General features: G+C 39.6%; 1 protein-coding gene across 3 annotated transcripts; it reads right to left on the reverse strand.

The window, feature by feature from the left end:
- Positions 1 to 143: 143 nt before the first annotated feature.
- jak2a (Janus kinase 2a) lies at positions 144 to 23198 on the reverse strand. 3 transcript variants are annotated; one of them, XM_046375778.1, is made up of 24 exons: positions 22835 to 23197; positions 16615 to 16854; positions 14059 to 14182; positions 13845 to 13965; positions 13011 to 13156; positions 11507 to 11798; positions 11171 to 11290; positions 10438 to 10595; positions 10216 to 10327; positions 9909 to 10095; positions 8960 to 9081; positions 7786 to 7920; positions 7610 to 7697; positions 6621 to 6748; positions 6352 to 6490; positions 6048 to 6199; positions 5475 to 5625; positions 5250 to 5383; positions 4856 to 5045; positions 4243 to 4367; positions 3423 to 3595; positions 3007 to 3124; positions 2557 to 2670; positions 144 to 2146 (listed from the first exon to the last, which is right to left on the reverse strand). In XM_046375778.1, the coding sequence occupies exons 2-24, from the start codon at positions 16850 to 16852 to the stop codon at positions 2039 to 2041; spliced, it is 3375 nt and encodes a 1124-aa protein (XP_046231734.1). In that variant the 5' UTR covers positions 16853 to 16854; positions 22835 to 23197; the 3' UTR covers positions 144 to 2038. The 3 variants fall into 3 exon arrangements, with proteins under 3 accessions (XP_046231734.1, XP_046231733.1, XP_046231735.1); XM_046375777.1 differs by having other exon boundaries at positions 16615 to 16900; XM_046375779.1 differs by lacking the exons at positions 144 to 2146; positions 2557 to 2670; positions 3007 to 3124 and having other exon boundaries at positions 3419 to 3595; positions 16615 to 16900; positions 22835 to 23198.
- Between the last annotated feature and the right edge of the window lie 1185 nt (positions 23199 to 24383).

Raw genomic sequence — 24383 nt, forward strand, 5'->3', positions numbered from 1 at the left:
TACATGTCACTCTTAAATATTTTCATTTACGCATGCTTGATGTGGCTTCACGGCAGCTTCAAGACAAGAGGAGGCTCAATGTCATCAGAACTCAGTCGAAAAAATAAAACTTAAATAAATGTTAAGAAGGACCACCGGTTCAATCTGGTTAAATATCATTTATACTTTCTGAAAATCTTTGGATAAAAAAAAAACAAAAAAAAATATGCATATTTCACAAAATACTCATATTTGGTCTCACACATCAATGCATGTCTTACAATAATACTTGTATGAGTAAAAAACATAACCCGTTAGGTGGCAACATTTTCCATCATAGGCATGATAGCAACTCTGAAACAACTTCACACTCTGAACAGTCTGAACAGACTTAACGTTACAAACAAAACATTCAGATGATCGAGATCATCTGTATCAACACTACCGTGAAGTTAGGGAGTAGGAGCTTACAGACACACTGTAAGTGAGAAAACATGGCTATTTACAGTGACACGTCTTAGCGATGTGAGAGGGCATCAAGTCTTTGACATTTGGTGTATGAATGTTCACAGGGCCCGCTTTTTATGGTATGAAAGAAAGATGCCATGTCGCAAATTTGATTCTGTTTATGTAGGGTTTCCTCTCACCAGTCTCAAATCACAAATAACAACCGAACTGCCATTCATCCGTTGGTAACACTTGGTATTTAGCTAAAAAAAAACCCTAACCACTGATACATTTGTGACTGACCCTGTAATATACATTTTGGCATATACTCAACATATAAATACTGCATGCTCTTTAAATGAAAATGAAAAACAATGACATGAACAGAAGTCAAGTAGTTTTTAAAGAAAACCATGGCAACATGTCACTGAAGTAAATAAAAGCACCTCCCTTCATTAGTTTTTCTCAATCTTCAGTATCATCATTTCCCGAGCTTGTTTCCTTCTGTGATACTGTATGAACCCATGACGCAACACAAGATTTCTCAGACAGATCAATGAGCAGTTATTGCAGTCTCTCTTGTATATTTCATTGTTTCCCACACTGCATGAAAAGATGTAAACAAATAACAGATGATATGTGTTAAGGCTGGTCGTGATTATGCAGACTGTAAAGTCATGGCAAACTTACAAGTGAAAACGTGACTCTGTGTGATTCTCCTGTTGTTTCGTCAGGTCGGGAACACACAGAACTATCCTCAATGTGCAACAAATATGAGTAAAAACACAGAGTCCAGTGTGACCACAGATATCAGACACAAAAGCACTTCTTGAGGTCGTCATACAGGGTCCCCTTGTGAAAGAAGTGCAGCTGCTTTACATTTATGGTTGGTACTTTATCAGTCTGAAGACTGTCAACCACAAGACTGTCCAGGTGTCAGCAGGAAGAACTCTGCCCAGCTTCGGCCCTTCTGGAAAAGCTCATGTGCACATGAGCTGTGCAGTGAGGTTCAGGTGTGCAGTTAGATGGCTGACAGTCTGTTAAGGATCCTATGTCCTCTTTGGTGAAGCTAAATAAGCTGCTGCTCATTTCACATAAAAAGGAAAAAAATGTACAAAATCAAAGTACTGAGCATTAATGAAGTATTTTTGGTACTACTACTGGCTTTAAGGCTTTCACATTCAGTATACGTTAATGAAAGTAGAAAAAAAAAGGATTCTTAAAAAAACCCATTGTCCATGACTATTGTCAACTTCAATCTGTAAAATACAAAATGTACAAATAACACAATAAAAATAATTTATCCCATAATGAAATGACCTTAAAGGCATTAGAAATGATCCTTTGTTTTGTGTCTGAGCCACATGTAGTGTACTAACTAATAACATCCTTTGTGTACTACTTTGTGTACTCCTGTGGCCATAGAAACAAATGGGTTATCATGATGTTGGCTGACAGAAATGCAGAGCACCAGTGGAAAGACGTAGTTTTGAGACCAGTGACTGCATCACTGCTGACATCTTAAAGACATTCACTGTCCTGATAAGACCTGTGAGGACTGTCTCCCAGGGAGTCAACAACTAAAGGTCAGAGGTTCAGGGATCAATGCTGCTCATCTGTCCATGCTGTCACGTACAGCCTCCACACTGTGGATTAATGTCATGAAATTAGGGCGTAGTCGTGGTTCACTGCTCCAGCACTCTTTCATGATCTTGTAAATCTGAGGGAAGCATCAGAAGGGGAACATAAATATAGAAAATATACTTACAACATGATGACTTTTTTCCATTTTGAAATATAATTTACCAGATTAAATTAATTCAATTTAATTTGTTTAAATTTTAATAAATTTAATTAATTCAATTAAAAAATTAAATTACCGGATTCTCTTCTCATTTTTTCTTGGATAAAACATTTAGTGATAAAACATGGTGGCATTTTGTTTATTTTTGTTTGCTCTTGACAAGTCTGCAGCACAGGAACCCTCTGAGGTTATCACTTGGCACAGCCGATAGATTCAGGTGAGCCTGCTTAGTAGTCACTTTGCATTGATCATGAACCAAGAGATCTTTTCACCAAAGGTTATTTTTTGCAGTTTTTTTTCCCTCTAGTTTTCATAACATTACTGACCTCCTTTGGACAATTATCCGGAGCAGGTAACCTGTATCCCTGTTTCAGCAGATCTATGAGATGGTACACAATCATCTGGCCCTGCTTTTCATTTCCCATCTTCTCCATGAACACCTAGAACAGAAAAAGGTTTGGCTTGAGTGAAAACAGCTTGGTCAAGTTTTCTAAAACTAAACTGCAAGAACCCTCCCCGCCTCAAAAAATGACGTGTTTGCTATTACTGGGTACTCCATCAACTGATTTCCTTAACAAGACTGAAAGGTAATTATACTGGCCATTATTTTATGGATCAAGTTAGTCAGACAGTTGACAATTAAGGGCCTATTGGACAATTAGGCAATTAAATTCTGGTAATCAGGGGTAAAATAGAAAAAGGATTATGTGACAGAGAAGTCAAAATGTTAAATTTAAGAAACTAAAGGACAAAGAATGAAAAGAGAAGTGCAGTACCGCAGGTGGGCTGCTGTTCTTGTCACTGTAAGTGAAGAGTTCATAGAGGACGACACCGAAACTCCAAACATCTGATGCCACAGAGAACTTGCTCTCTGTCAGCGACTCTGGAGCATACCTGAGGAATACCACAACACTTTACACATACAGTACAACACATCTAACATTACAACACAGCATACATAAAGGAAGTAAACAGTAGACATGTTTGGTCTCAACGTGCAAAAACAAAATCATGTTTTTCTTCCTGTGAGACTCACACGACTTTATATTTAACATCTGTGTTTAAAGATCAGTCACTCTCACTCCACAGTTATCGCAAATGAAGAAATCTAGTCAAAAACATTCAGCCCACAAAAATGTGAAAATAATACTTCTTGAAGTGCCAGTAAACATGTGCAGTGTTTGCTTCTCACCAAAAGATGGGGCTTTCCCCAGGCTCTCTGACAGTGTAGTACTCCTTGTCCTGTGGCAGCACCTTGGTCAGGCCGAAATCACCGATTTTCACCCTCATCTCGCTCTCCACCAGAATGTTTCGAGTGGCCAGGTCTCTGTGGATGTATCGCTTCATGCCGAGGTAGTCCATACCCTGAATATGATCACAGAGATGGAAACAAGCACACAAATACTAATTGAAAATAAACATGCGCATTCAAAGAAGCAAATGAAGTGAACAAATAAAAGAAAATATCACACATATACTTATACATATATGTTACTAATATCTAAACCTCTGAGAAGGGATTATAAATACAAAATATAGTCTTATGTTTCATTTCTACTATCTACTCCTACTCATTACCCTTTGCAAGCACATGCATTTATATGATACATAAGCACGTGATCAAGCATATGACAGTAGCTATATGTTTTGCAATAACACATTAGAAATATTTTCCCCATGTTAAAGTGGATTTTTTTTGGGGGGGGGGGGGGGGGGTTTGTAAGAGATCTATTAGTTAGCCACCCTAATGCTTTCCAACTTCTCTTTCTGCCTGTCGTAATTCTAGTGTCATTCCAATTTGATCCGGCAATCTATTTTTAAAATTAATCTAATAGAGACAGGAAGGAAGGGAAAAAGAATGTTCCCAGGGATAGATTTGAACAATCAACTCCTATTAGACTGCAGCCCCAGGAAGAAATGTTTCAAATGTTAAGTACCCCTATATGGATGCACGACAAAGGCAGGTTTACATTAAGTCCCGAAAGTCTGCACCACCTACTGCACTACATTACCTTACAAATCTGTGATGCATAATGCAGGAGTTTCTTTGAATCAAAGTGGTCCTTGTGTTTGATGAGATAATCTCTCAAACTGCCGTAGGGGAGATACTCCATTATCAGCCTCAGGTTCCTTCGACCTGCATGAACAGAGAAGTTAATAGCAATACTAAATGGAGGAAGTATGACGTGTGAGCAGAGGAGTGGATTGGAGTGGCCGAGATTAATCTGCTTCATGGTCACTGACACCCCAGGCAGTGAATGTGGGAACTGTAAAGACATTATTATAAATAACAAAATCTGCCTGGGTGGTAATATTATTGTAGGTTGAAAAAGCTGGTCAGGAACATTAAAGCCGTCAGCCAGAACAAAGAAAAACACTGAACCGCTCCTAGAGCTCACTTAAGAATCAAGATTAATCAGTTAACTAGTTTATCTAAATATGCCAACAAAGAAAACAGAATCTTTTACGTTAATATTGGATATATTTTCTCATCTTTTTCACTTCATATTATCTACTCTTGGTTGGAATCTGCTTGGAATATTTTTTATTACTGTGTAACATATTAATAATGCATGTCAGTAAGCCGAGTATTGCATATGTAGATATCAAACAATGTGGTCATACCTGCACTATAGCAGACTCCTTTGTATTTGACGATGTTTTCATGCTGGAGGGATCTGAGGATCTCGATCTCCCGCTCAAAGTCCCTGAGGTGCTCAGCTGTACTGTGCTGTAGTTTCTTCACGGCCACGACCTCCCCTGTGCTGTCCTGCAGGGGGTCATACCTGCACATCTCCACGCTACCAAAGTTTCCCTGCGAGATGTGAGCACACATTAAATGAACCTTTTTCTTTAAACTGTTGCAAAGTATCAACTGATGCAGCTTGAAGAGAGGGAGAGCGAAACATGGAAAAAATATGTTAAAAACATGGAGACTTGAAGGCATTAATACTTAGAAGGATATAAAGGGGAAAACTCCTATAAATATGATGTGTGCAGGTGTGTTTGTGTGTCTCACTTTGCCCAGCTGCTTGAGAAAGATGAGGTGCCTCTCCTCAAACTGGGCGGACTCCTGGCTCTCGGAGGCCCAAGGGAAGCCAGAACCTCTTGTCCTGTTGGGCACCATATCACTCTCCACCAAAAGCTCATAGTCTGCAACAAAACAAAGTGCATTTTGTACAAAATCCTGCTTTAGGTGAAACTCACAGAAGGTTGCACATTTGTGTTAATTTTTTCTTCCTACCTGGTGTGAAGAGGCTGTTTAGATCCCTTATGATTGCTCTGAAGGCGGGTCGGTGTGAGGGCTCATAGTCCATACAGCTGTTGATCAGATTGGCCAGTTCTGTCCATTTAGGAGCCGGAAGCTGGTGCCTGTCCTCGTAGAACAAGATCTTCTGCAGAGGAGAAGAGCAGAAGTCAAAACTTGCATGTTTTCATTTGGTAGATGTACTCTGGACAGAACATGCACAGTTGGCAGACATTCTTAAAATACCTCCAGACTTTCTCACTTAAAAAATTGCTTTCTTGCCAAGAGTCAGATGAGAAGATCGATATCACTCTAATGTCTATACAGTAAATATGAAATCGCAGCCAGCAGCTAGTTGGCTTAGCTTAGCACAATGACTGTAACCAATGGGAAACTGCTAGCAAGGCTCTATCCAGGAGCAGTGACCTCCTAGAGTCGGTGAGGCCAGACAACCAGCAGTAACTCTGTTTTTAAACTTAATTCAACATTTCATAAAATGCTGAACTACTCCTTTAATACAGATCAAGCTCAGTAAGTCAATACTGTCAGTGCATCTTTTTGTTTTTTGACCTTGGAGCAGTCCAGGGTGCTGAGTGGTTTGTCGCCGCCACTGCAGATCTCCCAAAGTGTGGTCCCAAAGCCCCACTTGTCTGTGGCTAAACTCAGGTTTTGTGAGTTTTCAATGCACTCGGGAGGCACCCATGGGATACGCTCCACCAGAACTGATAGAGACACAGAAGCACAGAGAGAAAGAGATACATAACTGAAAGTAGGGACAAACAGAAAGGAGGGAGATCGCAGCAAAGTAAGGCTGGTGCACGTTATTCCAAAAGTCATCTCACAACAGGACACGACATGCAGCTGTGTATCTCACCTTCTCTGGGCAGCACAGTGATGCTGATACCCGGATCGCTGAGTTTGATGAAGGGAAGGCTGCCAGTCGTCCGATCTGCCTCTCTGATCAGCAGAACATTCTTCGCACATACATTTCCATGAATGAGGTTCTTATCTTCCTGTGGGCAGATGGGGCAGGGACAACATAAAATCACTACATAACACTACTTCCTGTTCAAGGTAAAAAGGCTAAAATGCTCAATTAGTTTTATTTACATATTAGTTGCTGTAGGAGGTGCTATGTCTTACCAGGTAATGCATAGCCCAGGACAGCTGCTTGGCCACTTCCAGCTTCCAGGTGATGTTAACACAGTTTTTGCTCTTTTTCAGGTAGGTGTCGAGTGAACCAAATTTGCCGTACTCTTGCACCATCATGTCTGACGGGAAAATGAGAGGTGATCATTTTATTAGCCACTACAATCTACATCTTCTCAACAAAATTCTTTCTATCTAAACTCCCATTTAAGCAGCTTGTGTTTTATTATAGCTCATCTCCTGTGGTAGAGCGTGAGATGCTGCTGACACACAATACTTTCCCCTTCCAAAAGTTTCTTTATCCAGTTTTCATAATCAAGAACAGATCTGTTTCTGTTGTCTCAGGTGTGAAATCTACATTTTGGCCATAAAATATAAGTTGAATTTCTTCAGAACCTGTTGACTAATTTCTATTATATTGACTATGACTTTATAATGAATGGAACACTCTAATGATGTGGAATCAGCCCGATCACAGGAAGAATTAGTGATGACAAAAGTTTTCTTTCCTCGATGATCTTTGTTTTTCTTTCCTGTCTGTCTGTTTTCCTGCACTCATAAATGTGAATGACAAAGATTTCCTGACACAGCGCTCTGATGTGTGTGTGGGCAGTTTCAGGGAGAGTACAGATCAGGCAGGACAGCTGTGACCTATTAGTGACTTGTTGATCCCAAAGGCTTCATCAGGTCAGAGTGGAAGGGTCAGGGCACAGCAGGAAACCCCTGATTGTCTCAGTCAACTGATGTCAACACAACTTTCCTCTCATTTAGGCGGACAACAGAGTCTTTGCCTTTCTTTGTATTCCATATATTACAAAGTGTGTTTTGTCTTGGTCTCAGTATCCCTTTCATCTACACATCAGATCTAAAGACATCCTCTTTACATGCCACAGGGGGTGAGGATAAACACAACAATCCCTTCCTTTGTAACCATCTCTAACCCAGTGCATGTGTGTGAGTGCGTGTGTGTGTTGCAGACTTACTCTCATCGCCACAAACACAGACCCCATAGTTGAGAAGTAGGTGCTTGTGGGAAAGCTGGCTCATCATGCTGGCTGCTTCAAAGAATGACTATGAAGGAGAAGACGAGAGCAGACATCCTGTTAAAACTTGTCTAAACAGCAAAGAGTTTATATGATCATCATACCAACAAACCAACCTCTGAATAGTTTCGGTGAGCCTTGTCCAGGATCTTGATAACAACGTCCATCTGGTGTATCTCTCCGTAGTCTCTCAGCTCCTTCCTCACACCACAGAAGATCTTGGTGAATGTTCCTTGGCCCAGGCTCTCATTCTAAAACACAAGAGTTTTATTGTTACGCTAAAAATATACTTTGGAAAGGAGAATTTTTTTAATCTATTATTTCACTTTTCAGTCCAGGATAGCATGTTTTGTCATCTGAAATAATAGCAATGGAATGAATAAAAACCTCACATGGACAAACGTAAAAGCTGAAGCCATTACATCATACAGCATGAACAAAATAAAATGGTCTGGCAAAATGGTCTTGGGTTCGATGAAGAAAAACCTGACTTTGATTGCTGTATGTATGTAATTTTCTCATGGTTGCATCAAAACTCAAAGGAGGGAGCCACTGAGCCTTACCGCCCAGTAACTAATCTGCACAAAGTCCTTGTCCTGCCTTCCTTCTAGAGCTGAACTGGGAGTCTGGTTTTTGTCTAGGATCCAACAAAATACATTTAAGGTCAGGATCTCCAGAGCTCTTAAATACACAACTAAGCTGAATACATGTTCAAAACAGGATGATAATAACAATAATAAAAAAAAAGCACTTGCTGAGTTGGCTGAGCGAGAGTGACAATGTCACAATACAGAAAAACCCCAAGCTCTCTGATTAGTGGAACTTTGGTGGTTTTCCTGTGATAGACCTGCTGTGAAAAAAACACCCAGCGTTCGAGCAACAGAAAACACGCTGAGATGCAAATGAGCCAGTCGTTGAGAGCATGGCTCAGTCACACAACACACACGTCCACAGGGACTGCCACTGATGCTGAACCACAGTAGGTCGATCAGTGCAGGAAGTCTTTCTGTTAACTGTAGTGACCCGACTGACCCCAGAGGAGTCATCAGTATAGTGTGGATTTACATTCATGGTTGTTTCACAATTACAAAGACACTGGCCATACATTAGCCACAGTTGTAAGCTTCTACTAATGAATCGTGCATATGTACAAGAAAAAAGGCATCCAACCCTTTAACCTTATGCACTCTACTACAACTGATAAAATGGCTCCACCGTGATACAGATCAGAATTCCTTTTTCAGATGAGAGGAAAAACTAAGACAAGAAGTCAAAGCTGGGTTAACTTACGATGACGAGGTCCTCTTTTCGGATCTTGTGGAAGACCATCTGGCTGATGCTGTTCTTGGGGAGAGAGGGAGACAGTGATACCTCTGCCCCTTGCTTTCTGCACACCAGCAGGTTGGATTTATCTGATGAAAAGCAAAGATGGACAGGGATTAGGATCTATCAAACTTTAGGGTTATTGCTTTTCACTGTGAGACCCTTTATATGTGAATATAAGTAGAAATGAAACAGCTACCAATTATAAAATTAGATTGCTTCATCATGAATATCAGCATGAATCAAAACCTGTGTGGTTTATTTTCTGGCCCTTTGAGAGAGATCACTTTACTCAGCAACGAGAGCTTAGCCAGTTGGAAACCTGATGAACGACTGGTAGTCATTAGCAACTCTATCCGGTTCCCACAGAGCCCATCATGTTGGGCAGTAAGATCTTCATTTATGCATTTAACTGTATTGCATTAGACACATTCAATACAGTGTAGTGCAACATTAAGTTATAAATCTATACAATCGTTAAAAATCCAGCCTGCCGATAAATATGCCGGATGTCAGTGTTACTTTAAAGAGTCTGTATTCTTCACTGGCTTAAATCCAACAGGAATTTAAGAATGTTCCTGACCCCGAAAAACATGAGGCATGTGATATAAACAGAAGACCAAAAATGGGTAATAAGCTGCAGTAGGAACTGGGAACTTGTTGAACTAGGAGTACTGCGATGCCTTGAATTACTAAAAATTAATCATCACTCAATCACTATTTGCCTATTTTTGCAGCCTTTCAGAAAACAGTTTTTACTGTTTTATTTATGACAAAAAAATTATTTCCAAAAGAACAACAGAGGCTCAACTATTTTGACCAAAAAAACAACTACATTTATTGTGTGTGTGCGCGCGGACTCTTTGTGCTTGCTTGTATTAATAGCGGATGTACACATCCACATCCAAACACTAACCTTTCAGAGTGGGTGGACAGCACCTGGTCAGCTGGAATGTGTATCCATCAGTGCGGAGCGCTTCCTTCTGGTAACAGTGCAGAAGTTCCCTGAGTGAGCCGAAGCTCCTCTTAGCACCGCTCAGGATGTACTGTCCTGCCTCCGTCTTCACGATATGACAATGCTTATAGTCCACCATAGTTTCATACTGAAAGCCAGAGGACAAAGTTAAGTTGTGCTGAACATGCAACTACTATTTTAAGAGACTAAAAAGTATTAATATGTGTTTGGTTGTACTTCACATTGATGATGACCCTTAAGAGCTTACCCCCACTACAAAGGACATGAAGTATTTGTCATAATCCCTGGGGCTGCAGCGGAGGAGGTACAGGCCTTGGTGGTTACCAGAACGACGCAGTTTATCAAGCGTAAAATCTATCCTGGGATCAAACAGAGAGAACATGTCTTTGTGCATGTGTATATGAATGTTTCTGTGGGTGTATGAGTATGTGAGTGACATGTTGTATCTGTGTTTATGTGTCATACTCACGACACAGGGCCATGGCAGTGGCTCTGAAGGCACTCCAGAAGTCTTGGCGGGGCCACCTCTTTACACAGGTAATGATGCGCATCTGCAACCAGTCTGTAATAGCCGTCGACTAATGAAACGAATGAGAGAGCCTCCGAGAGCAAATGGAACTCCAGTTCCTTCACGGTCAGACAGATACACAGAGTGAAGATAAGACAGCAGCATAAGAACATAAGACAGAGAAGTTGAACTCATAATCCAATACAGGTAAAGTACCATTATGGTGTGTGAGATGAGATATGTCAGCAGTGTACACAAGAATATGAAATGATAGGATTATGAATGGATAGATACTATTTATTAGTCCCAATGGGAAAATGTGTACCAGTACAGCAGCGTAGACAGAAGGACAACACAAAATCATCAAAATCATTCACTACTTTTTTGTTTTTAATGAATATAAACAATTACCACATTGGGAAAATGTGCACCATAATATTCCATAATATTTACAAATTTTAGCGTATCAAATGAGCGCACTTGACATGAGGGTAAATAGTCTCCACATCTTTTAAGTGATCTTTCAATCAAATGAAGAACAGATGGTGCAGACTCTGCTGTCCTTGGCTCTGACAACAAGCATGCAATCATTTAACCAAATTCCTGACATCAGCAGAGCAGAGGTTCTTCCCAAAGGAAGTTTGGATTACAGACAATACTGTATCAGATTAGACTGCAATAATATATACTATACCAATATCTGGTTGTCCTGTCTGGTTAGGGTAACTATGCGACTCTCCACAGAGCCTTCCTTATTGGCTTGTTTGATGCTGATGTCAATCACCTCTGGGAAGTCACAGTATGTCTGGAGCTCCTGGAGAAACCAAAGGAGTATGAAACAGTGGTTTACATTTGCATTACATGAAGAAGCATGCATACACACATGCACTCGTGTTACTTCTGGAAATTTCAGCCAACTCCTGGAGCTCCATCTATTGGTAATAAAGCAGCTACAACAGCATCACAACTGCGGTAGACTGAAGCACAATTGCATTGCCACTGCAATATAAACCCATATCCCAGTCCTCACCTCCTCTGCTTCCTCATCTTTCCCTTTTGACCACTGGATGCCCTTATTGCCCATGACAACAATGGTAACCTCACGTGAAGAGAGGTCGGTGACTTGGAAGCGTTCAGAGTAGAGGGAGGGTAGCAGCGTCTCCAGGCTCATCAGGTATTTGAGTTTGAGGTTACACACTGTCATTTTGCATTCACTGAACTGCTGGATGAATTTCTTGAAGCGATAGCGGATCCTCTTCCGAGTCAAAATGTTGTATTCCTGGATGTGGCTGCGCACACACTTTGGCAGAAAGGACTTGTAGCTGAAAGCGGGGATGGGGTGGTAAGGTGAAGATGGAGTTGAGGATAAGAAAATGAGGGGGGAATAAAGAATAAATAACAGAAAAGACAATGAGAGCCAGTGTATTTGCTGTAGATGTGTCAGGAGCAGAATCAGTACATAACCATCGCAAAATATAATTTACATGTAAAGGTATTATAAAACAAAAATCTATAATATTAATGATGAATGATGAATGATGATACAAAAGAGAAATAGCACATGAGTTCAAGTATCATTTCAAGTATGGACCAGTGTAAAAGTTTATCACACTCACACACACACACACACACACACACATACACACGGACACAATTCATTCAGCTGCAGGAACACTCATAATGAAACTAAGCTGATGCTCACTGTGTCCTGAAGAGCATGTCACACTGCTCTGAAAGGGAAATTCAAAAAGTTTCCTGACCCCGAAAAAGGCGCTGCTTTTTATATGAGCAGAAGACCAGAAATATACACCATATAGACAAAAGTATTGGGTCACCTCACTATTACACCAACAGGGACTTTCATGACATCGCATTCTAAATACATAGACAGCTTTGCAGCTATAAAAGCTTCCACTCCTCTGGGAAGGTGTTCGATGGGGTTGAAGTCAGGGTACTGTGTGGGCCAAACTCATCCAACCATGTCTTTAAGGAGCTTTGCTTTGTGAACTGGGGCACAGTCATGCTAGAATAGAAAAGAGCCTTCCCCAAACTGTTACCATAAAGTTATAGCATTGTCCAAAATGTCTTGATATGCTAAAGCATTAAGATTTCCCTTCACTGGAAGTAAGGGGCGGAGCCCAAAACATGAAAAACAGCCCCATACCACACTTGAATTCAATAAGGTGGAGGTGTCCCAATACTTTTGTCTATATAGGGTACCTGGAAAATACAAAGGATGATTAGTTTCCCTGTTATGGGATCTTGAATTGAAGTATTACTATGCCTTAAATCATCATCATCATTTTTGAAATGTTAGAACATTTTTTTGAAATGTCAAAACTGCTCTGAAACCAACTTTCATGAGCTGTACCACATGCACACCGACATAACAGCGAGCTTTTTCACATTTCCCTGGTGAGAGAGTGTGCAATATGTGTATGAGACTAAAGTCAGCAGGAATTTTGTTTATTGCTTATTTTGTTGTCCTTGGTTTGTCTTGGCCTTTAACATGTGAGTGAGTGAGTTCATCCTACCTGATATCGTTGCAGATTCTCACAGGTGACTGACCGCTCTCTTTGGCGAGCCTCATCATGTCCAGTACCGCCATGCCCAGACACTCCTCCTGGGCTTCATGGCTCACTGGAATATGAACCCAGCTATTCAGAAAGTTACTGCGCCACTGAAAGAGGGGAAAAGATACAATCGAATGAATTATATTAAATCTGTGAAGGAAAAGGTAGAAAAGTGAGATAAAGGATTGGATGAGAGAAGAGGAGGGTAAACAGGTGACAAATGTCTCACAAAGAGCACAACTGGTTTAATTCACAGGTCTACAATATGAGAACAAACATTAATTAAAGTGAGTCATTAAACAGACACAAGAGAAACATTTTCCACCTTTTCAAATCTATTAACCTAATTAAAAGTGTATTTTAAAGGGAAAACTTCTTTTATTCAACAAATTCATCACAGCACTGTTGGCATTGCACTGCTCTACAGCAGAAACATTCAGGGAGTCAATCTGCTGACATGTGTCTTTGGGATGGTGGAGATAAAAAGACAAAGCTGAACAGCTGCGTGTGTCAAGTTCACACAAGCTTGTAGTTAAGGGAAAAAAACACACACGTAAACACACAAAAACAGAGTGAAAAGAACCCCGACATGCGCTTGTTCCCCCTTCGCATTTCATAAACACCTAAAAACATGTATGCATGAATGAAAAACATGAATGCACAATGCACTCTATTTTTTAACAGAAATACCATGAGACAGAATAAACGCCAACATATGAAGAACCCTATACAGAAGAAAATAACAAATTTAATAATGATAGGTGTAAGTCAAGTGAAGTGTAAGTGAAGACAAACCTGAAAAAATAGGTACGCCATGACACAATCGTCCATCACAGGGCTCTCCATGCCCTTGGACAGGCCGTAACGATGGGCATACGATGAATTGCCACTGTTATGCCAGCCCAGAAAATAGTATCTGGACAGAAAGGGAAACCAGAGAAGATCCAATAAGAAAAGAAACTCCTAACACAACACAACACATGAAAAGAATAAGACTAAAAATATCTACCTGATTCTGAAGTGCAGGGTCTCACTGGCTGTCTGGTGCACTTTAAATATGTGATTAGGAGGGAACCAAACCCGGTCACTTTCCCTCATCAGGCCAAACAAGCTGCAGTACACTGGAGCAATCCCTGGAAAAAGAAAGAAGACATCTGGTACACTAGTGCAGTTGGCTGCAATAGACCTATATTTCAATCTGAGGAAGACAACTGGTACATTTTCGATATTTGACCTTTCAGAGCATTAGCAGCAGCCATTTTTGATCATTATGGGAGTTGAGAACAACTGGCCAATATTTCTAACACAGAGAAAGTCCTGTATATACTGTATGTTTTCACACACACACACATACACACACACAGCTTGTGTTGGTGTGTTTTAATAATAAGACCTGATTACAACCAGGTAACTTTTCATAATATTGTATTTCAGTGGACTTAGTTTTGTGGCACAATGAAAATAACAATAACAATAATCTCCTGGCTACTCAAAGTACTCCAAAAAATTGAGAACTTTAGTTCCCATTAACTCTTTTGTGAGTTTGCCTGTTTGCCAGAAATTTTGTTTGAAATGTTCAAGACTTTTGATGAAAGAATGATGAGAATGCAGGGAGGCTAACAATCTTTTACCAATAAATATAAGCGGAATATCCGACTTCGGCACCATTTAATTCTGCTTGAACATCAGCCCTACACATCTGTGTTTTTGTTTCTGACCACTCCCACAAGTCCTGTGTTCAAAATTCCAGCGCCAACAGCTGCAAGAGTACAGTTTTACTCACCAGCCGACACAAGCTAAACTTCATTATACAGCAGAAGGCACTCACAGGAGTGAAGCAATAGTATGAGGGTGTGTGAGAGGAAATATGCTCAACCACAACAGGGGAAGTGAAGTAGGAGAATTATGGTTAATGTCTAAACATGCACTACCATGAACTAATTATTTAATTACTACATTATCAAATAATTAAGTAAGCAATGCACTGCAGAGTAAATAACAGTATTTGCACAGTTTAGAAGCTAAGATTCATAACAATACAGTGTAATTCAGACCACTGTAAACAATAAGTTAATATCCATCTTTGACTTATAAAAAAGTTGAATATTTCTCACTGTATTGAAAAGTTACTGTGTGAGGGCAAAAAAGGTAAAGTGAGCACAAGACAGAAATAAGTTTGAAAAAACAGACCAACAAGAGAACATAGGAAGTTGAAGAATAAAAACTAAAGCAAGGGGACATAGAAAAAGCGGAAGATAAAAAGGAAAGAGAAAGAGAGACAGAGGCTGTCAGCTTATCAGAGGAAGAAAGTGACTGAGACAAGTAGAGCCGAGGCAGAGAGGAAAACAGACACAACAGTCGAAAACTTCCTGATTTTAGCTTGCTAGAAAGAGAAAGCGAATACTGCACTGCAGATTCCACAGAATAGAAGAAGAAGAAAGCAGCATAAATTTGCCATTACGGAGTCACAAATGTTCAAAATACAAGAAACTCTGCACACAGTTGTGTATAATTGCCAAACACACAAGTCTGCGTGAAACTGCTAACCAGTGAATCTGATTATTTATTTTTTCATTACCAGGATCACAGATTAATCTAAATCAAGCCAATCATGGCTCAGGGCATTTAATTGCTCTGCTGCTATACGGCTATGGGACCTTGGCTGAAGAATGTTCCCAAAAAAGACACAACTTGTCCCAAGACTTACAAATGACAAAAAAAAAAGAAACATAAAATGTCCTAATAAGGTGTTGGGAAAAAAAGCATCAGAGCTTCTTGGCACTGATTCAACAAGTCTCTGAACTTCATTGGAGAGATGAAAAACATTCTGCAAAATGATATTCCCTCATTTGGTGTCAACTGGGATGTACACATGTGAAAGCTTTTCCCATGAGTGTATCTGGCATGACTACTATGCATGTGTCCAAATTTACCTCCAAGGCTGGTCCCTTACTGATCAGATGCGATCAATACTTACGATGTTATGTCACAGTCAGAAACTTGTAATGAACCGACCCCCACTGACTCTCAGCATTTCATCAGCACCGTGCTGGCTAGACTTTCATGCATACTGTCTATTGCATAAATTTAAATAATAAATAATAACAACATATTTACTAAGTAAGAATGTGTCGCTTACAGGCAGCATGCATTAAAACTTGGACACAAGCTTTACACTATGTCCATTTATGGTCCAGTCTACCAGTCTCCTGCCAACATGCATTCATGCAAGTAACAAGTGGCATTTCTTTTAGAAGTAGTCGTATATATAAGACTCTCTTTTTGCTCTTCTACATGTAATTAAGTTTCAGTTTGATACTTTTTACAATTGTGTGACTGCATGTTCATCAAAACAAAAATGCCTTGGAACCTGCTTTTTATTTCCAGTGTAAACTTTTTAACATAACAGTGTTTATTCAGTCTGACTGATTTAGAGTTTGAGTAGTTTCTCAGCACTTTGTAACACACAAACAAAAGCAGAACTTCACAATGTTGCAGAATTAACCAGAACTGTGATGAAATGTGCGTGGTTAGACTTCAGAGCTGAAATCCTCTTCTGACTTACCACATGCTTTCGCTGCACTAATGCACAGTTCCTCTGCTACGTACTCCCCAGCTGGAAACGTGAGCGTACTCTCTGAACCGTTGGCCCCACCCCCTTCTCCATCCTTCCCCACATAGTAAAGGTGGATAGTGAGGCAGGTGGCACCCATGGCCTGCTTGGGGTCGACTCTGGTGTCTGGGTTGAGCTCAGGGAGGAGACCATTGTGATGTGCCGTGGGACCGCAGGTGGGTGGATCCATATCTGTCAGCAGAATACAAGCCATGTGCTGTTTGAAAAAAACATCCACCTGCCACAGGACATGAAACAAAACACAGATAAGAGTTGACCTTCAACATCAGCATGCTAACATGCTTACAATGCCAAAGCTAATGTATATTATTGAGTATAAACCAAAGCACCAGACAAATAAAAATTATGACCCAATGATGACAACAGACACATTTAATGTGACTGAAGTTTTTGTATATGATAAAACAATAACCAAAAGATGAAATAAAGATGATAGGCTACAGCTGTTTAATTTAAATGTGGAGGAAGATCAAGAGTTAAGCTTGGATATAGATATTTATTTCTGATCTGTTCACTCCAATTTGCACATAATCCTAAAATACTGTTAGCTGCATCTATCAGCAACAGACACTGGTACATTTTTGGAACACTGGCTGATTCAGAGTTTACTGCTTTCATTCACAACTCAGCTATTCCAGCATTTTCCCTGAAAGGTTACTTGGTCTTGTTGTGGAAAACTTACGCTATAGTTTCCCTTGGCTATTGATCCCTGCTCTCATTACCACATGATCACATGCAGTATATGTTCCTGAATATTTCAGGGATAGATTGCATGTGTGAAAAGGGTTTAAGTGACAGTATTTAGATAGACCTTGTACTATGGCCACTAGGCTTTATGGTCCTTTCATGCTTCAATATGCATCAGTGATATCAATACAAGTTTCTCTTATGTAAATTCAGATTATCAGCTCTGTAGTTCTGTTGCCATAAATAGCAATGATATTGTAATTTGACTATCTCTTTGTGAAAATATAAACACCCCACTCTTTATGCATTCTTCTGGCTTACAGCCAAGAGTGATAGTGTCAGTGATAATGGTCAAAAACCAGAAAGAGGAAGTACAACAGCATAAACACAAACATAACATAAACAAACAGCACAAATACTACCAGGAGATAATAAACAACGTATGCAACAATATACTGTGGATAATACTAAAGCAAGTGTACCTCAACAACAAAAGGGCCCGTTAAAAAAAAAAAAAAAAAAGAAATTACCACTGTACATGTTTACAACATTTAAGTTTGCATGTACACTCTATAGACAAAAGCATTGGAACACCTCACCATCACACCAACAGGGACATTAATGACACTGCATTCTAAATACAAACTAGCGTTGCAGCTATACACAGCTTCCACTCTTCTGGGAAGGTTTTCCACAAAATTCTGGAGCGTTTCTGGGGAAATTTTTGCCCATTCATGCAGTAAAGCAATAGTGAAGTCTAGAACTGATGTCAGATGAAAAGGCCTGGCTCGCAAGCGCCGTTTCAGTTCATCCCAGAGGTAATGCAGCAAACTCATCCACCATGTCTTTATGGACCTTGCTTTGTGCAATTGGACACAGTCATGGTGGAATAGAGAAGGGCCTTCCCCAAAGTGTTGCCATAAAGTAGGAAGCATAGCATTGTTCAAAAAGTCCTGGTATGCTGGAGCATTAAGATCTCCCTGAAAAAGAATCCTGTAAAGAGGTCTGATACTTTTGTCTATATAGTTTATCTACAACATTCAGTTTTCCTAAGGATTTAGTGTCACATTGGCTGGGGTCCAACATGAACATGACAGCAACACTTTGAAAAGTGGTTACAAATGAACATGAGCAAAGAGAAAGAGGGACTTTTCAGAAATGGGCTTGTGTAGATGTAGGGCTATATTAAAGCAGATGAAAGCCAAAAGCATTTATTTTATTTTCCGGCCAGAGCATTTTTCCTAGTAAACGGTGTAGATTTTCAGCAAGAAAAAATGATGGACCGTTTAACAGTTTTTCTGTTTTTCCCTGAAGAAATTCCAGAGATATTGCTTTCACAAGAATTGCACAGATGATTGGACAATGTGAAAACATAATGTCTCTATCACCTGCGCAGAGGCACTAAAACACATGAACAAAAAATTATGTTACTGTTTTGGTCTATAAGCACTCAGCAGGTGAGGCAGAACATTAAAGGTGCTAAATAGTTGACTTTTAATATATTTAAGTAGAAGGTCTGCACATTTACAGGAATACACACCCAAAACGTTTATCATAGAGCAGACAGGCAGAGAGTTAGACGAGTTCCTTGCTGAGTCTTATCTGTGCCTTGGTGCTGTTTGAGGTCAGAGCTATCAGCTCGCACACATTTTGTCCTAAGTGGCTGTTCTGCTCCAATACTGGCTGCTGATGTCACCTCTTTAGTCGGCCTCTGGACAGTTTACACCTACCAACCAACTGCTTTGCTTGAATCAAGTTTGGATCAAGTTCTATATTTGGCAGCTAAAATCATTGACAGCTCAGAAATCATCAAGGAAAAGCCGGAATCTAAAGCTATGTTGCTTCTCTGCAAAATTAGTCGGGAACTTTCTTAAATAAAGTGACCTCACAGCTGGCCGAAGCCCGGACAACATCTTTCCCAACCAGAACACCCACCCAGTACAGTGCTTGGTTGGCTGTATTTCAGCACACATATCTTTCTAATAGGTCTTTTTCCACATTCCAACACTTCAGTTTATCAAAAAGCAAGTTTAAAAAAAATAAGAATGCAGTAAAAATGTGCATTGATAGAGAAAACTCTCACCATATCACGGTGAGGCAAAAGGGTGGTCTGCACATTGTCTATCTACTCAGCATTCCAAAGTACAAGCTGCACAGAGTCAAGCCACAGGGGTACTGTTCAGTGCTGTAGCAAATACTCAACATATTTATTTCTTTGTCTGAAGCAGTATGAAACTGTAAGAGTGTGAAAACAATCAATGACACCAAACAAAACCACATAATGCCTTAGTTTCAGATGATTTGAGTCACCTTGGTCAGACCATTAAAATTTTAAATACCAATTAAAATCACCAACCTAATTCCTCTTAAATTTTTGGAAAGGAAAAACTTGAGATCTCACAGTTGTGCTCCCCTTGCACAACCTCAATATATACTCAATACAATGCTTTGATCTCTGTCCATGTTGGAATCGGCATTATTAATATCTTACGGCAAAGCAAATGCAATAAGCATGGAAAACATGGACACATAAACTCAAAGCTGCAATTGCTTCGAGAGGTTCCACCAATGACTCTGAAAGATGACTACTCAAATGTGAAATGCATTCATTAATGTCCACTTACTTTAGGAGGAGAGATAACTGACTCTGCTATGTGCAAAGCAGGATTTGTTGGTTTGGTGCACCTTTTGTCATATGTTACCATATGATGCTGCCGAGAGATCGATGATGAACTACAGGAACGCTTCAGATGGCATGGCATGGCATGGATTATATGTTTCATGGTGCCATTCTTGCTCAATGATTAACAAAAAAAAAGAAAAAAAATGATAAAGATAATTTTAGGCTGTCATACCTAGTCATGTTTTGACTAGTACCCACATTTCTTTTTGTTGAAGTAAACTATGCCACCTACTGTACATCTTTGAGGAGATTAGGAATAAAAATCCCCTGATATTATTTTCAAAAGCAACCCGTAATATCTTATCTGACAAGCTCAATAAGGGAATTCAAACAAAAGAGAAAAGAGAGCTGGAAAAGTTGAAAACTGTTTTAGTGTGAGATGTAATCTTTAGTCACTGAACAAACAGTACAGTAAGAGAGAGGTGTCTAAAGTTCATATTGTCCTTGGCATTACTGCTCACTCATTTCCAATGCACTGATGCAACACAGTAGTTGTCATAGTAGGTTCCCACTTCCCTATAAGTGCAAAGTGTAGCCAAGTAATACATTATGTGATGATAACTTGAAATCAATGCTCTTACAGCCATTTATGACTTCCTACTTACTTCCCATGAAGGGAGCCACAGTTTAAGGGACCACTTGGACACTTGACATAAGTTCAAGGTAGCACTTGAACAAACAAATATGTTATGTCCAAGCTGGTGAGTGTTCACTAGAGGAATTAAAGAATACGCTGCAGTCACATAATTCAGTGTTGCATTGACCTTTCTCACTATTCTGCCATCTTTCTTTAAAAAAAAAAAAATGTTGTCCTTTTTCACATTACATTATTGGAAAAATGTATAGAACAGACTGCAGATCAGTATAATGAAAGTGAGATGAGGAACACATGGGCATTTCCTTTACCAGCTGCACAGTTAAGTGTGCACTTGTGTTAATGTTTCGTGTGAGCTTGCACAGTACTGGCTTTTGGTAAAACCACGACTGACTACAAAAGTAATGCAGATGGTCAAAATTGTCACCAGTACGTTACCATTTTTCAGTTACACTTCACTTTACTCTGAACCACACCACAGAGTGGGATGTTTTCTTTCTCTTACAGTCAGACCTAGCTGCAAGCCTCTCTATGATCCAGTGCTCCTAAGAGTGCAATGAACATTATTTTAACAGTAATATGACATGAGAAAACTGTAGCTGTCACTGTAGCTTTGATGTTGCCATTTGTTCCATTTTAAACTAGACGACTCATTTTCCCCCACTATAGCTGCTGATAGTACAGTTCTCTGTATGTGACCCGGATAAAATCTGTTGAACGTTACACATGATCCCCGATGCAAGAATAAAGTACTTTCCCCACATATGTCACTGATTATGCTCTTCCAGTAAAGACATAAACAAAAACTGTTGAATAGGTTGCAAGTGCTTTGACAATTCGCCTAATGAATCAACACTGCCCACATATAAATAAGTCATCATATAAGAGAATCTGCTCTTTGAAACATAAAAACATCATCGCAACATTCATTAATCAGTACAACATCTACAACATTTCTAACCTTAAATAAAAATACTTTTAAGTATTGCCTTGTTATTATAAAAGTTACTGCATCTACTCCCTCAGTGCAGTAATCCCCTTAACAAGGTACAGAGTCAATTCAAGAATGCATATTAGTACTGTTGGTTGGGATGACTAAAATATTGCAAAGACACCCAAACAAAACTTCTTCCCTTCTCACATTATGAATCTTGAACTGGAAAATAAGTTGAATGACTCAAAAATTAACTAGTAAAATAAATCCTATATAACATGAGCATAATTATAAATGACATGGCAACACCATCAACAAACTGAATATACATTCAATTTCCAGTTTATTATGTGCCCCAAGGTAAACCAAATGCAGTCTAATTAAGAGCCCCGCAGAAAGGAAAGAGGAAATTAGCTGTTCTGCTCTTTATCATCAAGTTCTAACTACAGCAGTACAACTCAACAGCACCAAAAATGAACAGAGTTGAATCAACACCTCTCAAAAATAGATTGGTTTAGGTAACAAGAAAGTGCGGCACACATACCCTAAATTTGTTTCAGATTATTAAGAATCAGTGTCTTTATTATGGAATTTGTCCTCCAGAGAGTCCTTGTCCTGCTTTAACCATGGCCACGATTCTTTAATTACTCTACCATATTTAAGGTACTTTTCTAATAAATGATTGTTTATGTTTATGTTATGTTTATGTGTTAATGTTAAATATTGCTCAGAAATGTTTTTGAGTACACTCTCTCATATTGGCCTCAAACATCCAATATTGACTCTACTCAGACACCTTAAATAAAAACTGATCATTAATCCCCTGATAATGGATAAAGATTCAAAGCAGTGCTGCTGTAGGACAACAGCACTACATTAACTTCAGGCAGCTGTACCTGTCCTGATAAACTAGCAAGTTAGCAATGTTAGCCCATAGAGTAAATAAACCTATAGTGAAATATCACAACTGTCAATGGAATATATTTAATATTTCACATTACAGTTTAGTTTATGAATCTCTGGTTTCTGGCTTATGTTCATCTCTTTCATTTAATTTTTCATAAGTTCCCTTGTGCAAACTTCTTTTAGTTTGCTTTTACAACATGTCCAGTTCAGACGGTGTATCACAGATCCCAGACCAGTTGATGTACAGTTGGCTAAGTTGTAACTGGTCTCTGTTGGTGTACAGGAACTCATAACACAACAATGCCACACGCGTGCGCACGCACACACACACTTAGAAACAACTTACTCTTTCTGTTGTCTTCTGATGTCCTGTGGCTGCTTGAGTTCTCCTAAATCAGCACCGGTCTGTCAGTCTGTCTTTGTAGTCCAACCGAGTGAACTGGTGGCGTTAGCTAGCTAAGCCGCGGACCTCGGGCTGACATTAGCCGTCAACAAAAGTACATTTGCATCGTTATTTGCCCCGTCCACTGCCATTCCGTTGTCTTCACATCTTTTCCTCAGCTGTTTTCATATCGACAGCTTGTTAACTCACCCCGACCTCACTGCTGTTTGTCTGACATGACGATTTGAGTTAGTTGTAAAACGCAACTATAACCCCCCCCCCAGCCACTACCCTGACTCACCCTCCGTTGCCTCCTCATATGAGCAGAAGAAAATAGACTGCACGGTACTGATGGTTTAGGAGGCGGAGCAGGATGAGCCCACTAACTCGGGGTTTGTTGCTTCCGTGTTTGACACGGAAACACCTTTTTCTTCTTCTTCTTTTTTTTTTTTAAATACAGGAATTCCTTTTGATTCCCAGAACCTCATGACAAAGGCAACATCCTGAACGTATCACCTATTAGTGGAATATGTGACATTCGTTCAAGTAAAGCTGCTGTGCTACTATGTAATCTACTGCTCTGTATGTCATGAAATGTTATTCATTTTGCTCCACTGCATTTATTTGAGAGTTATAGTTAGTGTCAAGGTAGTATATGAGCAAGTGAAAGTACAACCAGCAACAGCAATAAAAGACATTTTTAGACCTGCTTAAAATGCAGTAATAAAACATTTTTGTCCTGTGCATTCAAAGATCTCATCAAAATGCACTTCAACCCACAAATTCCAGAAAGAAGGCTGAAACAAAGTCTAAATGAACTAGTTTCATTTGCAGTTTTTCTCAGTTGTTCACACACTAAGGCTGATAGTTGAGACATTAACCACAACCTTAACCAGTTCTGCTAAAACACAGCCACATTTCCTGCTTTACTTTCAGCTTGCTGAATAAACCGCACGAATAAAATAGCTGGACTGCACAGGGAAAACAGTGGCATTTAAAATGTAAAACTTCAATTATCCACTCTGACTCCTCACATGGACAAAGACACATTACACAGTCACTCACTAAGCAGACAGAGCTTCAGCAATGGAAAAGGCCACAGGTGAGCGCTTCTGTTTTGGAGCAATGGATGCCAACATAGGAACGAGAAGAGAAGAGGAGTGACAGACAATAAGAGGATGACCAAGGAGAACCATAACTTCTGACGAGATTCAGGCTGCTTGGAAGCTTTTGACCACAGTTCCCATACGCGTGTTCTGCAAGCTGTGGAAAATGCATCTGCAAACGTAGCTGAAGAAGGTTTTCAGCATTTTGGGAAAAATAAAAGCATATTTTTGTTTGTTTCTTTTTTTTTCTTTTTTTTTCTTTTTGTTGAAATGATTGTTTTGGACCAAAATCTTTACTTTAAATGATATGTTTGAATTTTTTTGAAAGTCTGGTCCTTCTAATTGTCTTCATGTTAAGACTGTTGCACTCCCAGCTTAAGCAGTTATTTTTAAAATCAGTCTTGGAG

The sequence above is a fragment of the Scatophagus argus genome, chromosome 20, assembly GCF_020382885.2.
Source record: "Scatophagus argus isolate fScaArg1 chromosome 20, fScaArg1.pri, whole genome shotgun sequence".
Taxonomy (NCBI): Eukaryota; Metazoa; Chordata; class Actinopteri; family Scatophagidae; genus Scatophagus; species Scatophagus argus.

What these genes read in the sequence shown, in the direction of transcription:
- jak2a (XM_046375777.1), bottom strand. Translation starts at nt 16,876, where the DNA reads ATGGCTTGTATTCTGCTGACAGATATGGATCCACCCACCTGCGGTCCC. An exon ending in TGGCGTACCTATTTTTTCAG is followed by an intron (nt 13,157 to 13,844) that starts GTTTGTCTTCAC and finishes CCCCTCTTTCAG; the next exon opens with TGGCGCAGTAACTTTCTGAA. An exon ending in CCTGGGCTATGCATTACCTG is followed by an intron (nt 6,491 to 6,620) that starts GTAAGACATAGC and finishes ATCTGCCCACAG; the next exon opens with GAAGATAAGAACCTCATTCA.